Source organism: Narcine bancroftii, chromosome 9 (genome assembly GCF_036971445.1).
Source record: "Narcine bancroftii isolate sNarBan1 chromosome 9, sNarBan1.hap1, whole genome shotgun sequence".
Taxonomy (NCBI): Eukaryota; Metazoa; Chordata; class Chondrichthyes; order Torpediniformes; family Narcinidae; genus Narcine; species Narcine bancroftii.
The window spans coordinates 45893740-45911893 of record NC_091477.1 but is presented as its reverse complement, the minus strand read 5'-3'; the positions used below and the strand labels follow the sequence as shown (position 1 = coordinate 45911893).

Below are 18154 nucleotides of genomic sequence, written 5' to 3'. Positions count from 1 at the left end.
GCTGGAGTTATTATTGCAGATATTTCAAACATTAATTTTTGAAGGGAAATAAAAGGAGAAAGAAACTAAGAGGATCTTGGGTGGGAGAGGAATGAGGGATGTCAAACAGCATCTGTGGAGACAAAGGAATATCTGCAACAGGATGGGATATGGGCACATGGAGAGAGGACATTATTTCTGAGAAAGAGGAAAAGACTAACAGGGAAAGCTTGATTTTGAACTTTTTAAACTATTTCAGAATCTTTGTGGTCAAGCCTAATTTTTGAGGATAGTAATGGACTTTGATCGTTCCTAACTTTTCACTTTATATTGAATGAGGTATAGAAGAAATAGCCACTCTTTTTTTAGATAACCAGCATGGCAAAAGGCCTTTTTTGGCCCACGAGCTTGTGTCGTTCAATTACACCATTTATTTTTTAATGGTGGGAGGAAACCAGAAAATATATGCTGGAAAATGTTCCATCAGTGAGAAAAGAAGGCTCAAAAATAAGAGGAAGTTGCCCATTTTTGTGCTAGCATTCAAGAAGCCTTTGAAATTCTGTTGGAATTGCAGGCTTTTATTTTGCTTTCAACAAAGTGTCAAGTCTGATGAGGTGATCAAGGACAATACTAAATAGATGATGTTTTGATTTATTTAATAGATCCTTTTAAATCTTTGGGCCAGTTAAAAGTTAGATTAAAAGAATATGGAGAAGAGTCAGGTTATAAAATGGGATAAAAGTGAAATTATATCATTAGTTAAAGGTACCATGATACCATAAGGCACAATGTGAAAAAAATGACTTTAGATGGCCAGATGTAGGCATAAAATATGTAGGTTTTAGAGTAGATTCTGAATTTTAAAAATTAAATTTGTTATCATTAAAAAGATTAGAAGATTTAGAAAGATGGTATGTATTCCCCATTATGCTAATAGGTAGGGTAAATTGTATTAAGATGAATATCTTTCCTAGAATACAATATCTTTTTCAGTTGATTCCGATTAATATTCCTCAATTTTTAAAAAGAATTAAATGCTTATGTAAGAACATTTTCATGGAAAGGAAAAATAGCAAGAATATCATTAGAAAAATTAACATGGAAATATGATCTGAGAGGTTTGCAACTCAAAAAATTCCATCTTGGGTAAATTTAGAACTTGGTAAAATGGGGGAAACAAACCCTCAAGATTTTATTTATACATGGAATGGGAGAATATTTATAGCAAATAAGAAAACTATTTTAAAACACATTGATATTATGGAATAAAGTTGATAAGGAAATAGGAGGATCTGGTTGGATGTCCGGAAAAAGCTGCTATTTTAAAATAAATTTATTCCTTTTTCTATGGGGAATTGATATCTAAAGATTTGGCAACAGCATGGATTTAATAAGATTGAGGATTGTTTTGAGGGTGGTAAATTTATTACATTTAATAGAATAAAGGTCAAGATTTGAAATTGTCACCAGAAACAGAGGTAGAAGCATTATTATGTAATGGGGATATAAAGAAATTTATTTCAATAATGTACAAATTACAAAAGAAAGCTAACAAATTAGGAATTCATAAATCAAGACAAAGATGGGAAGTAGATTTGAATAAACAAATAGATGAAAGAAAATGGACTAGTATATATAAAAAAAAGAAAATGGACTGGTATATAAAAAAAAGTTATGAAAAGTACAATAACTGTGAGATACAAACTGGTTCAATACAATTTTATTCACCAGTTATATCTGACACCTCAAAAGATAAATTGAATCAGATTTATTTGGATTTATGTTTTAGATGTGAATAAAAAGTTGGTACTTTTTACTTGGTAATGTTCTAAAGTTAGACCTTCTTGGTTGAAAATAGGTAATTTAAAAAAAAAACAAATAGCCAGAATTAAATTCCCACAAGATCCATTGTTATTTCTATTAGGAGATATTAAAGGAATTAAATTTAAATTATAACTGAATATTTAGCAAGTAAAATTTGTGAAAATTGCATTAGCTCTAGCAAGAAAATGCATAGCCATATCTTGGAAATCAGGTATAAATTTGGGACTGGAAAGATGGCATGCTGAGGTTCGGAGCTATATACCACTTGAGAAAATAATGTGTTATTTACAGATAAATAATACAGTTTAAATATTTAAGTGAATTTTGATATTTTATTTCTTATAGGTCTCTTTGTGTGTGTGTGTGTGTGTGGTGTGTGTGTGTGTGTGTGTGTTTGGGCCGATCAATATTTCTATTTTTTTTAAAAATATATCACATGTATTGGGATTTGAATTATATACTTGTAAAATGAATAAATTTATTGTGGCTTTAAATGTATAAATATTTTCTTTTTAAAAAATGACAACACTAAATGACCATGTGGTCGTGATCTTTAAATGTCTCACTACAACCCTTGGTCCTTCATTCTGTTGAACCTTGATTGCAGAGTTATTTAGAAAAATAAGGCTGAAAGTGGGAACAACACACCTGTTGCAAGTACCATGTTTAGAATTACAAGGGAAAATTTCAGTGTTTGTACTCCTTGTTCTTATTGTATTTTTTTTCTCCCACTCTGATTGGGTTCTTGAATTTTCAGAAAGGAATTAGCTAGGTAGGAAATTCCAACCCAGTACAGGCTTTTCAGCCCATATGGAAACTTAATTATGGTGTAATTGAATGACACAAGCTCGTGGGCCAAAAGGGCCTTTTGCTATGCTGGATATCTAAAATATGGAAACTTATTTTACAACATTCCCTACATTAAACTTTTATTTTTCTTACATCCATGTGCCTGGGAGTCCTTTGAATGTACCTACTTATTGACCAGAAATTAACTGCTGCACTACAGTCCCAAGCTTCGTGCCAGTGTGATAGCTGATGGTGAAGGCTGCACACCCTTGGGTAGAGTTTGCATGAGGGAGTTTACTAATATGACTGTCAGATTAGATTGCATTACAATCTGTATTCATTGGAGAATTCAAACACTCATGGAACAGTTGGTTTGTAAGAGTACTGCATTGTTCTTTCGGCGCATGCCCTTCAAATTGTTGGTTAAATATTGTCGTGGAACTGACTTTACTTTATCTCTTTAGGAATGGTACCAGTATGATTTCGCTCATCATTCCTCCCAAAGACCAGATTTCACGAGTAGCAAAGATGTTGGCGGATGAGTTTGGCACTGCCTCAAACATTAAATCTCGAGTAAATCGTCTGTCTGTGCTCGGGGCAATTACGTCTGTGCAGCAGCGTCTTAAACTATACAACAAAGGTCAGTGTTTATCTACATGGTCAGGTGATTAAATGTTATTTTTGTGGAAGTTTTAAGTTTCCTCATTTTACAAGTGAAATATAATTGGAAAAGCTTAGAATGTGTTTTCTGCATTGCTCTACACAATTTGACAAAACAGTTGAATTTGAAGTAAATGTGATGGATGAGAATATAGATAGGACTTTATTTAAAAAAAACAAAAGAACCGAATAACAGACTGCATAGGAATATAAATATGGAAAAGAGAGGAATTGGCCAAAGAAAAATAAGATCCTACTAATCCAGCAGTTTGCAAGTCAGTGATGGAAGTCAAACCACTATAATGCCACTAAAATATGGTGGGTGCAGTTTGAAATAATTGCATTCATGGTCAATGTTGATTGAAAATAAATATTCATTGAATGCAATGGCACTTTCTTATTGTGTCAACTGGGATGGCAGGCAAGTCAGAAAGGGGAGAATATTTAAACTTGTACTGAGTCATAATTCTATCACTGGGTTGGGATATAAGGGGAGGGAATTATTTAGGTGGATTTGGAATACCAAGAAGTAATTTTCTTCCAGTATTTAAAACCAAGGTTAAACCACTGTTCAGTGCCACCGGGTCAACTTGCTCATAATTACAAGGTTAGAAGGTCCAGTAAGGCCCCTTGGGATTACTGCATGTTGTTTTCCCCAAAGATTAAGAATAGAGCAGAGTTGTTCCAACTTGTGCTTTTATAAATTTTGTTTCCGAGCCTTGCAGTTTTAGCCATTCTCTTGACTTGAGCTTGAAATAAAAACTTCACAATCTCGTCATATTTTATCTCAAACATGTTCAAGCTGAGTTTTTATTATTTCGTTGGTTTTGTGTCCTTATCTATGGACTCAAATGACAGTTCAGCCAGCATTTGAGAGCTGACTACTTTGTAGGATTCGGGTTATTTGTTGGACTTTTTGAACAAAAATGTGCGATTTTTTTTTTCTTTTCTTTTTTTCCCCTTGAAGAGTGTCAGTGAACAAATATAAAAAAAATTTAGACATACAGCACGATAACATGCCATTTCGACCCAAAAGTCTGTGCTGCCAAATTTATACCCCTGGTACATTTCGAACGGTGGGAAGAAACCAGAGCCCCCTTGAAAGACCGACCAGACATAAGGAGAATGTACAAACTCCTTACAGACAGCATGTGATTCGAACCCTGGTCCTGATCGCTGGTACTGTAAAGGTAGTGCTAACTGCTATGCCAACCATGTGCCCACAAGTTGTGTGTTGACAAAATCATTCATGAATTCAATATCTGCAATGAATGATTTTGTAATTACAAGTTCTAAAATGAGCTTTCCCTTGATTGTTCATCTAATTGAATTTAAATATATTGGGAGTAGTACTGGAATTTCACCTCGTGTGTACAGAATTTATCTGGGGCTGCAGAGTCTCCATTCAAATTGTTTACTTCTGTATAACTATCCATATGATTTTCAGTCCTATGATTTCACCCCTTTAACCACTTCTGTCACAATATCAGCTTTGTCTTTATTTATTTGCTGAAATGCTCATCCACACTTTTGTGGCCTCCATGCAAGACTTTTCACACAGCTTTCTGGTTTATCTCCCATGAAAATTTGTGGTTGTCTAAAATTTTGCTGCCTTTGTTTTTAATCTTAATTGTTTTTCACCGCTGTGCTTGTTGGCCTTTCTTGGTTCATTGATATTTTACACTTGGATTATAAAATCCTCATGCTTATTATAAAATAATTTCTCCCTATCTCAATAATCTGTAACATTTCCCAATTTAATTGTTGCAGCATTGGGAGCTTTGCATTTATTTTCAAAATCCAAATCTTTGTAATTTCTTCCCTAAAGCTCTCTGGCCCTTTCCCTTTCCTCCTTGGAACCTATTTGAAGCCATTTGTGACTTTTCCCAATATCTTGTTATACTACTTGCTCATTTACTATCTCTGTAGATCTTGAATTTTTTATTGCAGAGAAGTGTGAATGTTGGTTTGCTGGAAACTAAAATTATTGAATTTTTAACTCAGGGAATTGACAAAAAGATTATCAAGCAGAATTGGAATTTATAAATTTATATTAGTTATAAATTTATATTAGTTATAATTTTATTGGTTAAACAGGTTGAAGAAAAATAATGATGTCACCTATTTCTGTTGAATCTATTTCAAATCTGTTTTAAGCAGTGGTCTCATCATTTTTAACACAACCAGAGATGTCTGTTTTTGACAATTGAGTCTGTCAGGAAATGAAAGGAAGCAAGATATTTTCATTTTACTATTTGCTGAGTAACTGAAGGGGGAGAGTTATTACTTTAAACCTTAATACTTGTTATTTACTGTTTTTATAGTACCACCTAATGGTTTGGTTGTCTACTGTGGAACAATTGTAACAGAAGAGGGTAAAGAAAAGAAAGTTAACATTGATTTTGAGCCTTTCAAACCAATTAATACATCTTTATATCTCTGTGACAACAAATTTCATACAGAGGTAAGTTATTGTCAAATGAATTGATTATATTTACCTTGCAGTATATGACCTAGTTGTGATCATTTCACTGCTGGTATGTGGTGGAATTCCTAGCTGTGATGGGTTGAGCTGGCAGACAGTAGGTAAAAAAAATTTTAACATCCCATAACCATTTCAGCAGAAATTAATATTGTAGTTAATTTTCCAGATTGCCATGGAAAGTAGTTCACTGTCTATCTTTCCCAGTGTGGTGTGCTCACAATATTTATCTAAACATCAGAATCAGGTTTATTGTCAAGAATGTGTCACAAGAAATTTGTTATTTCGCGGCAGCAGTATGGTGCAGTACAAGGTGCAAGAATTACAATTGTGTAAATACAAGATTTATAAAAAAAAAACCATTGAAACATATAGGATGATGACTTTGTAAAACACCTCTGTTCTGTTGGTTTCTCAATGGGGAAGTGCCCATTCCCACAGGTTGTATGTGATACTCTGACAATAAATCTGAAACTGATCTCTGTGATTTTAAGCTGCTTGCACTGTTACAATGAAGTCCAGTGCAAGGCCATGTGTTCGTACCTCCTCTTGATTTAATAAATTACAGGCACCAAGAATTTGCACTGAATTCAACAGTTTCATCCATCTTTTTCACTTTGTATCAGAACAGGCTTGTGTTGATGAAGAATGTTCAGCTCTTGCTGATAATTCTCTCTCCATTTGTGCTAGCTGACATGGTGAATATTTTTTTTTCAGGTCTCCAGAATCTGCTGCGTTTTATTGCTCCATAGATTTTGTCTCTTATTTCCAGTCCTTGTATTCATCTTTTCCTGTTGTATTTTCTTCTCTTCATGATGTCTTAATTATACTAGTCTTAATTTGTCTTGCATAATGGGGAAATTGCAGCAAGTCATACCTTCATTGTGTCTGTACATCATAATATGTGACAAACTCATTAATTTGGATGTTATTAAGTTGGAGTTTGTGCAGGAAGGATTTGAGAATGTTACTTGAATTATAAACAGGAGCTGGTTAGGCTGAGACTTTTCAGGGCAAGAGGATGAGGGGAGCCCATAAATGTATAAAAAATTGTGAGGGGATACAAATATGTAAATAGTTGTCTTTGTTCCAGGGTAGGAAAATCTAAAATGAGGGCAGAGGTTTAATGTGAGAGGAAAAAGATTTGAACGAGCTCTTCCACACGGAATGAGCTGCCAGAGGAAGTAGTATAGGAGAGTACAAATGGAACATTTCAAAGTCGTTTGGACAGATACATGGATAGGAAATGTTTAGACACAGGTGGGCAACCTTTTAATTTTTAATTTAGACATACAGCATGGTAACAGGCCATTTCGGCCCCCAAGTACGTACAGGGGATGTAGGTTAATTGGGTGGCACAAACTCGTGGGCAGAAATGGCTTGTTACTGTCCTGTATGTCTAAATTAAAAATTTAAAGGTTGGCCATCCCTGGTTTAGAGGGAAACGAGCCAATCACAAGCAACTGAGCCTCACTCAGATAGACATCTTGGTTGGCATGGAAGTTGGGCTGAAGTGCTTGTTTCTGATCTGTAAAACTCATCAGTTCAGACATGATGTTTTACCTCAATTTTGAAAAAGCAGTTTATCTTGTTTCCCATGGTTACCAGGAATTTGATTATATTCCTTTCCTTCCTCCTTGTGCGCTCTCTCTCTGCTCTTTCAAATAAATGATAAGATGCTGGAGGTTCAGTAATGCCTGCAAAATGTTACATTTTAATACATTGTTCTTTTGCACCATATTTATGACCTCTTAAATGATCTGCTCCAATAGACGTGCTCCTGAAGAAAAGTGTTTAGTTATAATTTTGTATGTTTTCACATTTCAGAATATTAAAATTGGCAGGCAACTGCATTTCATGGGCTCCCTTAAATGGTATGTGCATTCCCTACTAGTCCTGTACCTCTGTGGAATGTGGGAGGTAATCGGAACACCCGGAGGAAACCCATGTAGCCAGCTATGGTTGTTCTGAAGCAAGATCTGAACTTGGAAATAAGAATATCACTGAACCAAAATGAAATATCTGTAGGTTGATATACAAGGGCCTGGTATTTGGACAGCTCATTCAGTTCATTGAGGTCATCGCCCTTCTGATCTTCCATTAAAATTATCATCAATTGGGACTTGATCTTGGTCTCTTGCATTAAAGCCCCGTGGTTATTTTGCCTTTGAAATTCCTGACATTATCTGTTTCTTCTCTTGAAAGGCTCTTACTGCGCTTCTGTCAGACGATAGCAAATTTGGTTTCATCGTAATTGACGGCACTGGAGCTTTGTTTGGTACTCTACAGGGAAACACAAGAGAAGTGCTACACAAATTCACAGTTGATCTACCAAAGAAGCATGGTATGGGCAAAACTTTTTCCAATAGCCCCTCAATATTTCAGTGTCTCACTTTATTTCTGTGCGTATTAAGTTACTTGAGTTGTTTCCTTTATAACATGCATTCTGCTAATCTATAGTTGAACCTAAGAACCTATTTATAATGAGAAGCAAAGAGCCCAGCATTTTGTCCCAGTGCCCAGCTTTTATTAATGGGTTTAAAAATATAACTCAAAGGAAGGGAAAGTAATGAAAACATTTCCAATTTTGTTCGACCTCTTGATTCATATCCTACCAGCATCCATTTGTGTGAGCAAGAGCAGGTTATAATTGTAACTTTTCCTATACACCACTTCACCATGTTTCTCTAGGCGCTATCCTGCAACTCTACTGTTGTTTCCAGACAACAGGATTGAAATTTCAATATACTGTATATGGTTACACCTAATTGGTTTGGGGTTGTTATATTGGGGGGGGGGGGGGGGGGACATAAGGTCATTTGGACAGCGAGGTTAACGAAACGCTATTACAGCGCTAGCAACCCTGGTTCAAATCTGGCGCTGTCTGAAATGAGTATGTACATGTTTCCTTTGACTTTTTTTCCCATCGCTCCTCTGATTTCCTACCACCCTCCAAAACATATGAGGTTGAATGTTAATTGGATGTAATTGGGCAGCATGGTTTAAATAACCAAAATCTGCTTTTACATTTAAACATTTGTTCTTGTGAGGTATATTTTATAATATCAAGCATGTCATTCAGAATGAATGCAGGACTCCTACTGGGGAATTATGGAGATTTTGTGTGTGAGGTTTGAGTTGATGGCATGCTTTAATTGTAAATATATTTACTAACTTTAAAGTTGAGTGTAAATGAGATCCATCTGAGGAATGGCTCGATATGCATGAATTTCCCTGTGTAGAATAGGGCTCTGTTTTGTCCGGTTGCCAGGTGTGCTGTTGTAGGGCACGTTCAGTGCATTGTGTCATGTACTTGTATCCAAACAGAAATGTGCTCCTGAGTTGGTGTGAAGGTGGAGCAAATTATCTTTGCTGTGTTGCATCCATCCAGTTGCCATTTATTACTGACTGGTCTTCCCAAGTGCAATTTCCAAAGGAGCAAAGTGAAACAATTGATAACATTTTGGAAACTTGGAAATGATGAGCTTATTGGACTGTTTTTGTGCTAACTGCAATCTCTTATTTGGAGCAGTGCGCTGATACATTGGATAAACACGTAGGTTAGTGAGAGCCAACATGTATCGGGGAAGTTCAAATATTGTTTGATATTTCTTAAGAAAGCAACAAACTAATGGGTATTGGTGTGAAACTTAATATGAACTTCTTGAAGGCAATGAATTAACAAAAAGGATGAATAGATGTTACTTGAGCAAAGTTTCCTACCATCCTCCAAAATAGAAGCAGACTAAAAATTTACTGTTTGTGGCAAGTGGTGACATCAAACTTGCTGAGACATGGAATTTATTTATACTCGCAGTACAAGCTGCCCTAACATTATGCATTCTTGAAGCTTCCTTCCTATTCTGACCTATTGCTAACCTGTTCTGATTCTATATTACTTAAGAGCATAAACATTGGCTGTTCTTGTAATGTTCCTTCCTTTCTTCTTTGGCTTGGCTTCTCGCACCAACCCTCTTTTCAATCTTCTTCAGCATGATGCTGAACCAAGCCATGAAAGACCTCCTTCCTTTAATAACTAAATAAAATACCTTTTCATCCAAATGCTTGTTATGGAATCGTGTTAATTAGTTATTGCATTCTTCATTTCATTGTGATCAAAGTTCTGAGACTTATTAGATATTTAAAGATAAGCTTTACTGATATTTCCAGAATTTGTTTCTAGTTGCACAAGTTGTTAATAATATGAATAAATCTTTGCTAGAAGATTTTAAAATTTCTGTTTTGCATTCAAAGGCAGAGGAGGCCAATCTGCCCTGCGTTTTGCTCGCCTGCGAATGGAAAAGAGGCACAACTATGTACGGAAAGTAGCAGAAACTGCTGTACAGCTCTTCATCAGCAGTGACAAGGTGAACGTGGCGGGTCTTATCCTAGCTGGATCAGCTGATTTTAAAACTGAACTAAGTCAGTCCGACATGTTTGATCCGGTAAGCTAAACCAGAGTGGAAAAGACACTGAAATTACATACTTTTTTGCATAGGATTCTGACAGCCAATTACTGCCATGTGTCTTTATGATTGGTTGGGGGTGGTGTAGTGGGCTTAGTGATGTGATTTGACAAGTTTTTGTTATTTTGGATCAGAACTTGAATTGAGATGATCTGAATTAGCCCAGTGTACATTATACAGTAAGTACCATTTCCTTTCCTGCCCTGATGTCTGCATTTTTAACATTATTTTTACTGATTTTGTTTGCAGTAGATTTGAGATTTGCTGATAGTCAAATTTTGTGTGGTTTGAATGTTACTTGTCTTGACCTTACATGGAGATTACATCTGGCAAGAGTATGATGTACATATTTTTCCTCCCATTTAGTTTTGTGTGTGACCTGATCCATTGTGGCAAGCATTGGAACTGAGCTTAGTCTTTACCCCTTTGGGCATCCAGATCTGCCTTCCATTAGAGCTCAGCAGATGGCCATTGGGGTAGGAACTAAATTCTTCCCACAACCTCCTCTAAATAGTCTGTAAATGATTGAGCCATTATTCACTTTTGCTGGCCTGCGACTAAAATGCCAATGTTAGTGGTCAGTAGCCCACACTTGGTTGGCAAAAAGATGTTTTATCTTTTTACATTCAGCAAGTTGTATTGCACCATTCTAGTAGAATTGCAGCTTACAATGTAGTTAACCTTTTCACCCAGTTTTCACTTGGTTTCATTTTTGTTGGAGTTAGAATCTAGAAATAAGTATGAAATTTGGAGTTTCCACAGTTTTTAGTCCTGTGACAAGGTATTGCATTGTTTGCTTTTTTTTAACTAATTTATTTAAAAATTTTCACCATACATGCATTGAAATATATTTCAAAATGCAAATATAATTTTTCAAATCTTTGGCTTGGCTTTGCGGATGAAGATTTATGGAGGGGTAATGTCCACGTCAGCTGCAGGCTCGTTTGTGGCTGACAAGTCCGATGCGGGACAAGCAGACACGGTTGCAGCGGTTTCAAGGGAAAATTGGTTGGTTGGGGTTGGGTTTTTCCTCCTTTGTCTTTTGTCAGTGAGGTGGGCTCTGCGGTCTTCTTCTAAGGAGGTTGCTGCCCGCCAAACTGTGAGGCACCAAGATGCACGGTTTGAGGCGATATCAGCCCACTGGCGGTGGTCAATGTGGCAGGCACCAAGAGATTTCTTTAGGCAGTCCTTGTACCTCTTCTTTGGTGCACCTCTGTCTCGGTGGCCAGTGGAGAGCTCGCCATATAACACGATCTTGGGAAGGCGATGGTCCTCCATTCTGGAGACATGACCTACGCAGCGCAGTTGGATCTTCAGCAGTGTGGATTCGATGCTGTCGGCCTCTGCCATCTCGAGTACTTCAATGTTAGGGATGAAGTCGCTCCAATGAATGTGGAGGATGGAGCAGAGACAACACTGGTGGAAGTGTTCTAGGAGCCGTAGGTGATGCCGTTAGAGGACCCATGATTCGGAGCCAAACAAGAGTGTGGGTATGACAACGGCTCTGTACACGCTGATCTTTGTGTGTTTCTTCATTTGGTTGTTTTTCCAGACTCTTTTGTGTAGTCTTCCAAAGGCGCTATTTGCCTTGGCGAGTCTGTTGTCTATCTCGTTGTCGATCCTTGCATCTGATGAAATGGTGCAGCCGAAATAGGTAAACTGGTTGACCGTTTTGAGTTTTGTGTGCCCGATGGAGATGATAATATCCCAACACTCCCACCCCAACAATCCCAAGAAAAAAATAAAGAGAATACATAGTAAAGTGTTAGAATAAGAAGAAAAGAGAAAGAAAAAAGAATAAGAATGAATTGCTGAAAGTATTAAAATCCATCAAATCTAAAATTCATATCTATCTCATCATTAATGGGATTCCACACAAGTCTTAGAATCTTAAGAACATTTAGAAATATAAAAAATTAATAATCCTCTTTTGTAGATACAGGTGCTAAATTTGTAAAAATATGTTGTATTTTTTTCCTTAAATTGTATGTAATTTTCTTCAGGGGAACACAACTACATTTTATCATTCCATTGTTCCAAACTTAAGTGTGAATCAGATTTCAGGCCACTGCTAATGCAATTTTAACAAATTCTCTCTGATATCTAGTTTAATTTCAATTTTGGTATAAATATAATTCTGGATTTTGTGGAAATTGTACTCCTGTAATTTGTTCTTTTAAAAAAAAATTTAAAATAGCCATATTTATATATAAAAAAAAATTTCCTACCTCTTCCCCACATCTAAAACACTTATTGCTATGGTGTGAGATATAGCTGACATGGAGCATTTAACTCTGCTTGTTCAATTAAATATAATGTTGGTAATGCTATATGTGATAAAAAGTTTTCAATTCTGTTAACATTTCCCTGGGATAAAATCGTTTAAAAGTTTTATTAATTTCTTGAAGTTTGTAACCAACTCAATTTGTCTCTGTTTCCACTGCATTAATTGTCTTGAAATCTGTCTGCCTTCAATCGCCAAGAAGGATACCTTATGTGCCCTTTCACCCAACTCCTTTCTATTTGGTTCTTGTTATCATTTTTTTCTGTTCTATATTCCAATTTTTTAATTATGAAGTTTCCTCTTTCTCTTCTGAATACCTTCGCTGGAGATCTTTTTCTAAATTAGTTATCTCATTTTCCAATTGTTCCACTTCTCTTAGTCTCTTTTTTTAATTTAGAAATATAACTTATAATTTGCCCTCTTAAATATGCCTTTAAAGCATCCCATATAATAAATCTATTAGGTGTAGATGCAGTTAGTTTCACAAAAATTTTGAATTTGTCTTCTAATAAAATCATAAAAATCGGTCCTTTTCAGCAGAAAAGAATTAAAATACCATTTATAAACCAACTTCTCTCTCTACCATTGTAATTACCAATGTCAATGGAGAGTGATCTGATAGTATTCTTCCTTTTATATTCACTTTCAACAATCCTACCCTGTATTTGAGCAGATAGTTTAAAAAAAAACCTTAAATAAAAGTCATGTTTATTTAAATAAAAGGAGTAATTCCTTTCTCAGATGAATTTTTCTCCAAGCGTCTATTAAATTTAAATCCCTCATCAATGATAGTTGCACTAGTTGATCTATCTAAAACTGGTTCCAGACAAACATTAGTCTCCTATTAAAATATTTTCAGAAGCATTTGCTGAATTAAGAAATGTTTCATGAATAAAATTTTCAGCATCAATATTTGGTTCATAAAGTTGGTCCATACTTCTGAATATATTTGACAATGTACAACAACATATCTCCCTGTAAGATCTGTTATCACATTTTATAATTTAACTGAGAGGCTCGCTTTGTTTGCTTTTAAACTTCCAGAAGGCTTTCATGTGAATGGGTGAATTCAAATGATAAATGATCCAAAATATGATTGATTAACAACATAATTTGGCAGGAAATTGAGTTGTTGAAAGAGATTGTTTTCATTGTAATTCGGTTTTTCCACAATCTAATCTAATTTACAATACACTAAACTGAGGTCCTCCATCAGCCAGCTCCCCACCATGACTACCAGCCCCCCCACATCTCCATCGGGCACACAAAACTCAAAACGGTCAACCAGTTTACCTATCTCGGCTGCACCATTTCATCAGATGCAAGGATCGACAATGAGATAGACAACAGACTCGCCAAGGCAAATAGCGCCTTTGGAAGACTACACAAAAGAGTCTGGAAAAACAACCAACTGAAAAACCTCACAAAGATAAGCGTATACAGAGCCGTTGTCATACCCACACTCCTGTTCGGCTCCGAATCATGGGTCCTCTACCGGCACCACCTACGGCTCCTAGAACGCTTCCACCAGCGTTGTCTCCGCTCCATCCTCAACATCCATTGGAGCGCTCACACCCCTAACGTCGAGGTACTCGAGATGGCAGAGGTCGACAGCATCGAGTCCACGCTGCTGAAGATCCAGCTGCGCTGGATGGGTCACGTCTCCAGAATGGAGGACCATCGCCTTCCCAAGATCGTATTATATGGCGAGCTCTCCACTGGCCACCGTGACAGAGGTGCACCAAAGAAAAGGTACAAGGACTGCCTAAAGAAATCTCTTGGTGCCTGCCACATTGACCACCGCCAGTGGGCTGATTAGGCCTCAAACCGTGCATCTTGGCGCCTCACAGTTTGGCGGGCAGCAGCCTCCTTTGAAGAAGACCGCAGAGCCCACCTCACTGACAAAAGGCAAAGGAGGAAAAACCCAACACCCAACCCCAACCAACCAATTTTCCCTTGCAACCGCTGCAATCGTGTCTGCCTGTCCCGCATCGGACTGGTCAGCCACAAACGAGCCTGCAGCTGACGTGGACTTTTTACCCCCTCCATAAATCTTCGTCCGCGAAGCCAAGCCAAAGAAAGAAAGGTGGCAGGAATGCCAGACATGCCTTGGAGTTGGAAGAGGAGCAGGAGTGACATTATAATGTGGTTACTGTAGGGGAATTGATCTTGGATTAAAGCTTCATTGTCATCTTTGAAGAAAGGGCACTGGAGCATAAAGCCATCTGCTGGAGAAACTCAGCAGGTCAAGCAGCATTCGAGGAGAAAAAGAATATCAACGTTCTAGTCTGGAACCCTTCCAAGTCTGCAGGATTCTGGCGCAAAAAATAATTTTTATTATTTGAACCTTCAAGCTGTTTGGGAAGGTTGTCATTATCATATGAATTTAAAATGGTTCACTGGCCCATTGGAACAGGGGCTGGGCTCACAGTTCTCTGCCTGAGGCCAAGTCACTGCACTGCCCTGCAACACGGGGAGGTAGTGGGATGTGGATGTGCCAGCAGGAGGTTGGGTGGGCGACCAACTTTTCTCAGAGTCCTACGTTCCACTCCTGTGTGTAGAAGTTAGAGATGACATAACCTATGAATAATTTGAGGTTTCTTCTACAGAGAAAAGAGTTTGACTCCAAACTTCTGTTTTTCTGCTCTGCCACAGTGGCAGTTGATGGAAGCCCACTGCACTCAGCTGGAACTCGAGTGTAGGCCCCATTAATTTTTTGCTAAGTGGACCAGTAATTAGTTTTGTATTGCTTTGCCAAAGGGAAATCCAATCAGACCAATATTTATAAAACTGGAAACACTTTGTAGGTCAGGCAGTACCTGTAGAACAAGAAGCTGCATTAATGCAAAACCCTCAGAACTGTAATTATTACAATAGATCTCCTCCTTTCCAACATTTTCTGTTTTGTTTCAGATTTCCAGTGTCTGTAATTTTGAGTTTTGTTTGTAAAACTGACAGGATTTTGGAACCATTTTACAGCCATTTTCTGATGCTATAAGCAATTTTCTGGACTCTCGGCAGAGTTCTTGACTTCAGAGCACACAAAACCTTATTTTCAGCCATCCCATCCCTGTTTTTGGTCTGAAGAGCCATTGGAATTGGGGTATTGTCCTGGTCTTCAATACTATTTTGTGAGAAGTACATTTTGTTTCAACCTCTGTTTCTACACAGCGATTACAGAGCAAAGTACTGAAACTGGTGGACATCTCCTATGGAGGTGAGAATGGTTTCAATCAAGCAATTGAGCTGTCTGCTGAGGTCTTGTCCAGTGTGAAATTCATTCAGGAGAAGAAACTAATAGGTGAGAATTCATGTGATTCTATACGAGATAATTGAACAAGATAAGCACTTGCATTTGCACAGACCCTGTCATGATCTCTGGCCAAAGTGCTTTATGAATGGCTTTTAAAAATCAATTTACTCTAATTGAATTCTAGCCATTGCAAAACACAAAATAACATAATTGTAAGTTAAGAAGGAACATTTATTGGCTTGATTATTGTAGGAGGTTCCAGTACATCTTGCATAAAATGTTTTGGATCCTTGGTGTAATGTCCTAATTGAAAACCATGTCAGTGCTGTTTTAAAGTCCTTGGTGAACACCAACTGCTTTAATGGTGTGATTAAATGAAACAACTTGTACAATTTCACAATTACTTGGAGTATTTATGTTATTCAAACATTAGTGGTGGTAGTTCTTCTGGTAGTCATTTTATCATAAATAATAACGGTGTAGCAGGCTGAGCGACCACATGGTTAGACTGGGCGAATCGTCGCACTAGTCTGCCGACCCAAGATGGTCCAGGCCCCCTTTCACTACTGAGGAGAAACCCACGGTTGACACCGTGTGTGGACTAAAGGAACTCCCAGCTTTCGGGTGGCATACTGCCAGCCAAGGAGTGATGCCGTGACGCACTGATGTCACTTCCAGAAGCCAGTGCACACGTCGCTGCAAGTGGGCATCCCCTTTGCGCAGCACTGTGAATTCAAACAATAAAATCAGTTTACTGGTTCACCCTCACACTGTGTGGACATCTCTATTCCGTAGCTCTGCCGTAGCAGATGCTACAATTGTTACCCTGACGGTTCCAACATTTTGGAATCTGCATTGAACACAACAGGATGCAAGATACCACTACTACTGGAGTCACAACAGCTGCGACCAACATGGTGGGCGTGCATTTGTCGCCTTTCTGGGTAAACCAGCCCAGGAACTGGCTGAGTCCCAGTTCCACATCAGGGGAAACGTTTCAAAGGACATCAAGTTCTGGCATGTCATCAGCGCTCTGGATGCTGACACGACAGCCAAAGTAAGCTCCTTCGTGGAGAACCCTCCAATGGAATGTAAGTATGAACAATTCTGGCAGTTTTTCATTGATTCCCTAGAACTCAGCTGGCACGAGTGCACTGTTTGCATCTTAAACATGCAGGGCCTGGATGACAGGAGCCCCTCCGAGCTCATGCATGAGATGGTGGCCCTAGGGGAGGGACACACAGTTGGTTTTCTTTTTGAAGCCATGTTCCTTTCCAAGCTGCTAGTACACGTCTCCTCGGTGGCTTCTGACATGGATTTCAGCGCCCTACACCTGGTAGCCAAGGAAGCAGACAGACTTTTCCGCAGCCCACAGCAGAGCTCCATCCACGTGCAACCTGTCAGCGCTGCTGCCTCATCAACCCCACTGTCCAACCGCCCCCCCCCCCCCCCCCCCCCCCAACCAGTGGCTGCGGTACAACTACAATGTGAGGGGCGCCCAGAGAAACAAAATGAAAACTATTTCTATCACCCAGATGGGTTCAAAGTGCCCGGCAGTGCACACCCCCCACCCCCATGCTCCTACCCACTACTAAAACTAACTGGCAAGCTGGCTGCCGATACTGGCCTAAGTGGTTGGCGCTCTTAAAGGCCTACTCTACTAACAAACGAAGAGGGATTTCCTAGTCGACACAGGCGCAGAAATCAGCCTTGTCCCACCTTATTTTGAGGCCAAATACAACACCAAGGGGCTCCCCCTACAAGCGGCCAATGGATCCTCCATACCGAGCTACAGAACCCGCCTGGTTACAAGCCATGCCGAAGATGCAGTTTTCCAGTGGAAGTGCACAATCACAGCCATGGGACAGCCCAACTCGGAGTGAACAATCTCTGGACACACAAACTTTTGGTGGATGTGATGAGATACCGGTTGGTGTATGCTACAGTGTTTCAGTCTTTCCCTCTCACTTTGCGATAGTGCCCTTTCCTGCTGTTAGGATTTCACGCCCTGGACCGAGATGAATATGCCCGCCTACTGGCCAAGTACCTGCCTTACTAGAGCCCAACTTTCATGACTCCAACCTGCCACGTGGCGTGGAGCACCACATCGAGACCACCAGCCCCCGGTGCATACACGGGCCCGCTGCCTCCCACAAGACAAGTTCCAGCAAGCCAAGGCTGAGTTCACCGCCATGGACGAGTTGGGGATCATCCACCATTCAAACAGCTAGCCTCTGGGCCTCCCCACTCCTCATGGTGCAGAAGAGCTCCGGTGGTTGGAGCCTAGGTGGCGGCTGAATGATGCATCAGTCCCAGATAGATATCCCATCCCACACGTCCAGGAATTTGCTACAAGGCTGCCAAATCTTTTCCAAGGTAGACCTCATAAAAGGATACCACCAGATTCTAGTACCCCT

At 38.8% G+C, this 18154-nt stretch overlaps 1 protein-coding gene across 5 annotated transcripts in view; it reads left to right on the top strand.

Annotated features, from left to right (window-relative positions):
* Positions 1–18154, top strand: part of LOC138743489 (eukaryotic peptide chain release factor subunit 1) — a 69580-nt gene that overhangs the window by 27979 nt on the left and 23447 nt on the right. For all 5 annotated transcript variants that reach the window (XM_069898949.1, XM_069898951.1, XM_069898950.1 and 2 more), the window contains 5 exons: positions 3057–3232; positions 5577–5716; positions 7940–8078; positions 9989–10179; positions 15656–15785. In XM_069898949.1, the coding sequence (XP_069755050.1) occupies positions 3057–3232; positions 5577–5716; positions 7940–8078; positions 9989–10179; positions 15656–15785 (776 nt within the window). The remainder of the gene's footprint in view (positions 1–3056; positions 3233–5576; positions 5717–7939; positions 8079–9988; positions 10180–15655; positions 15786–18154) is intronic.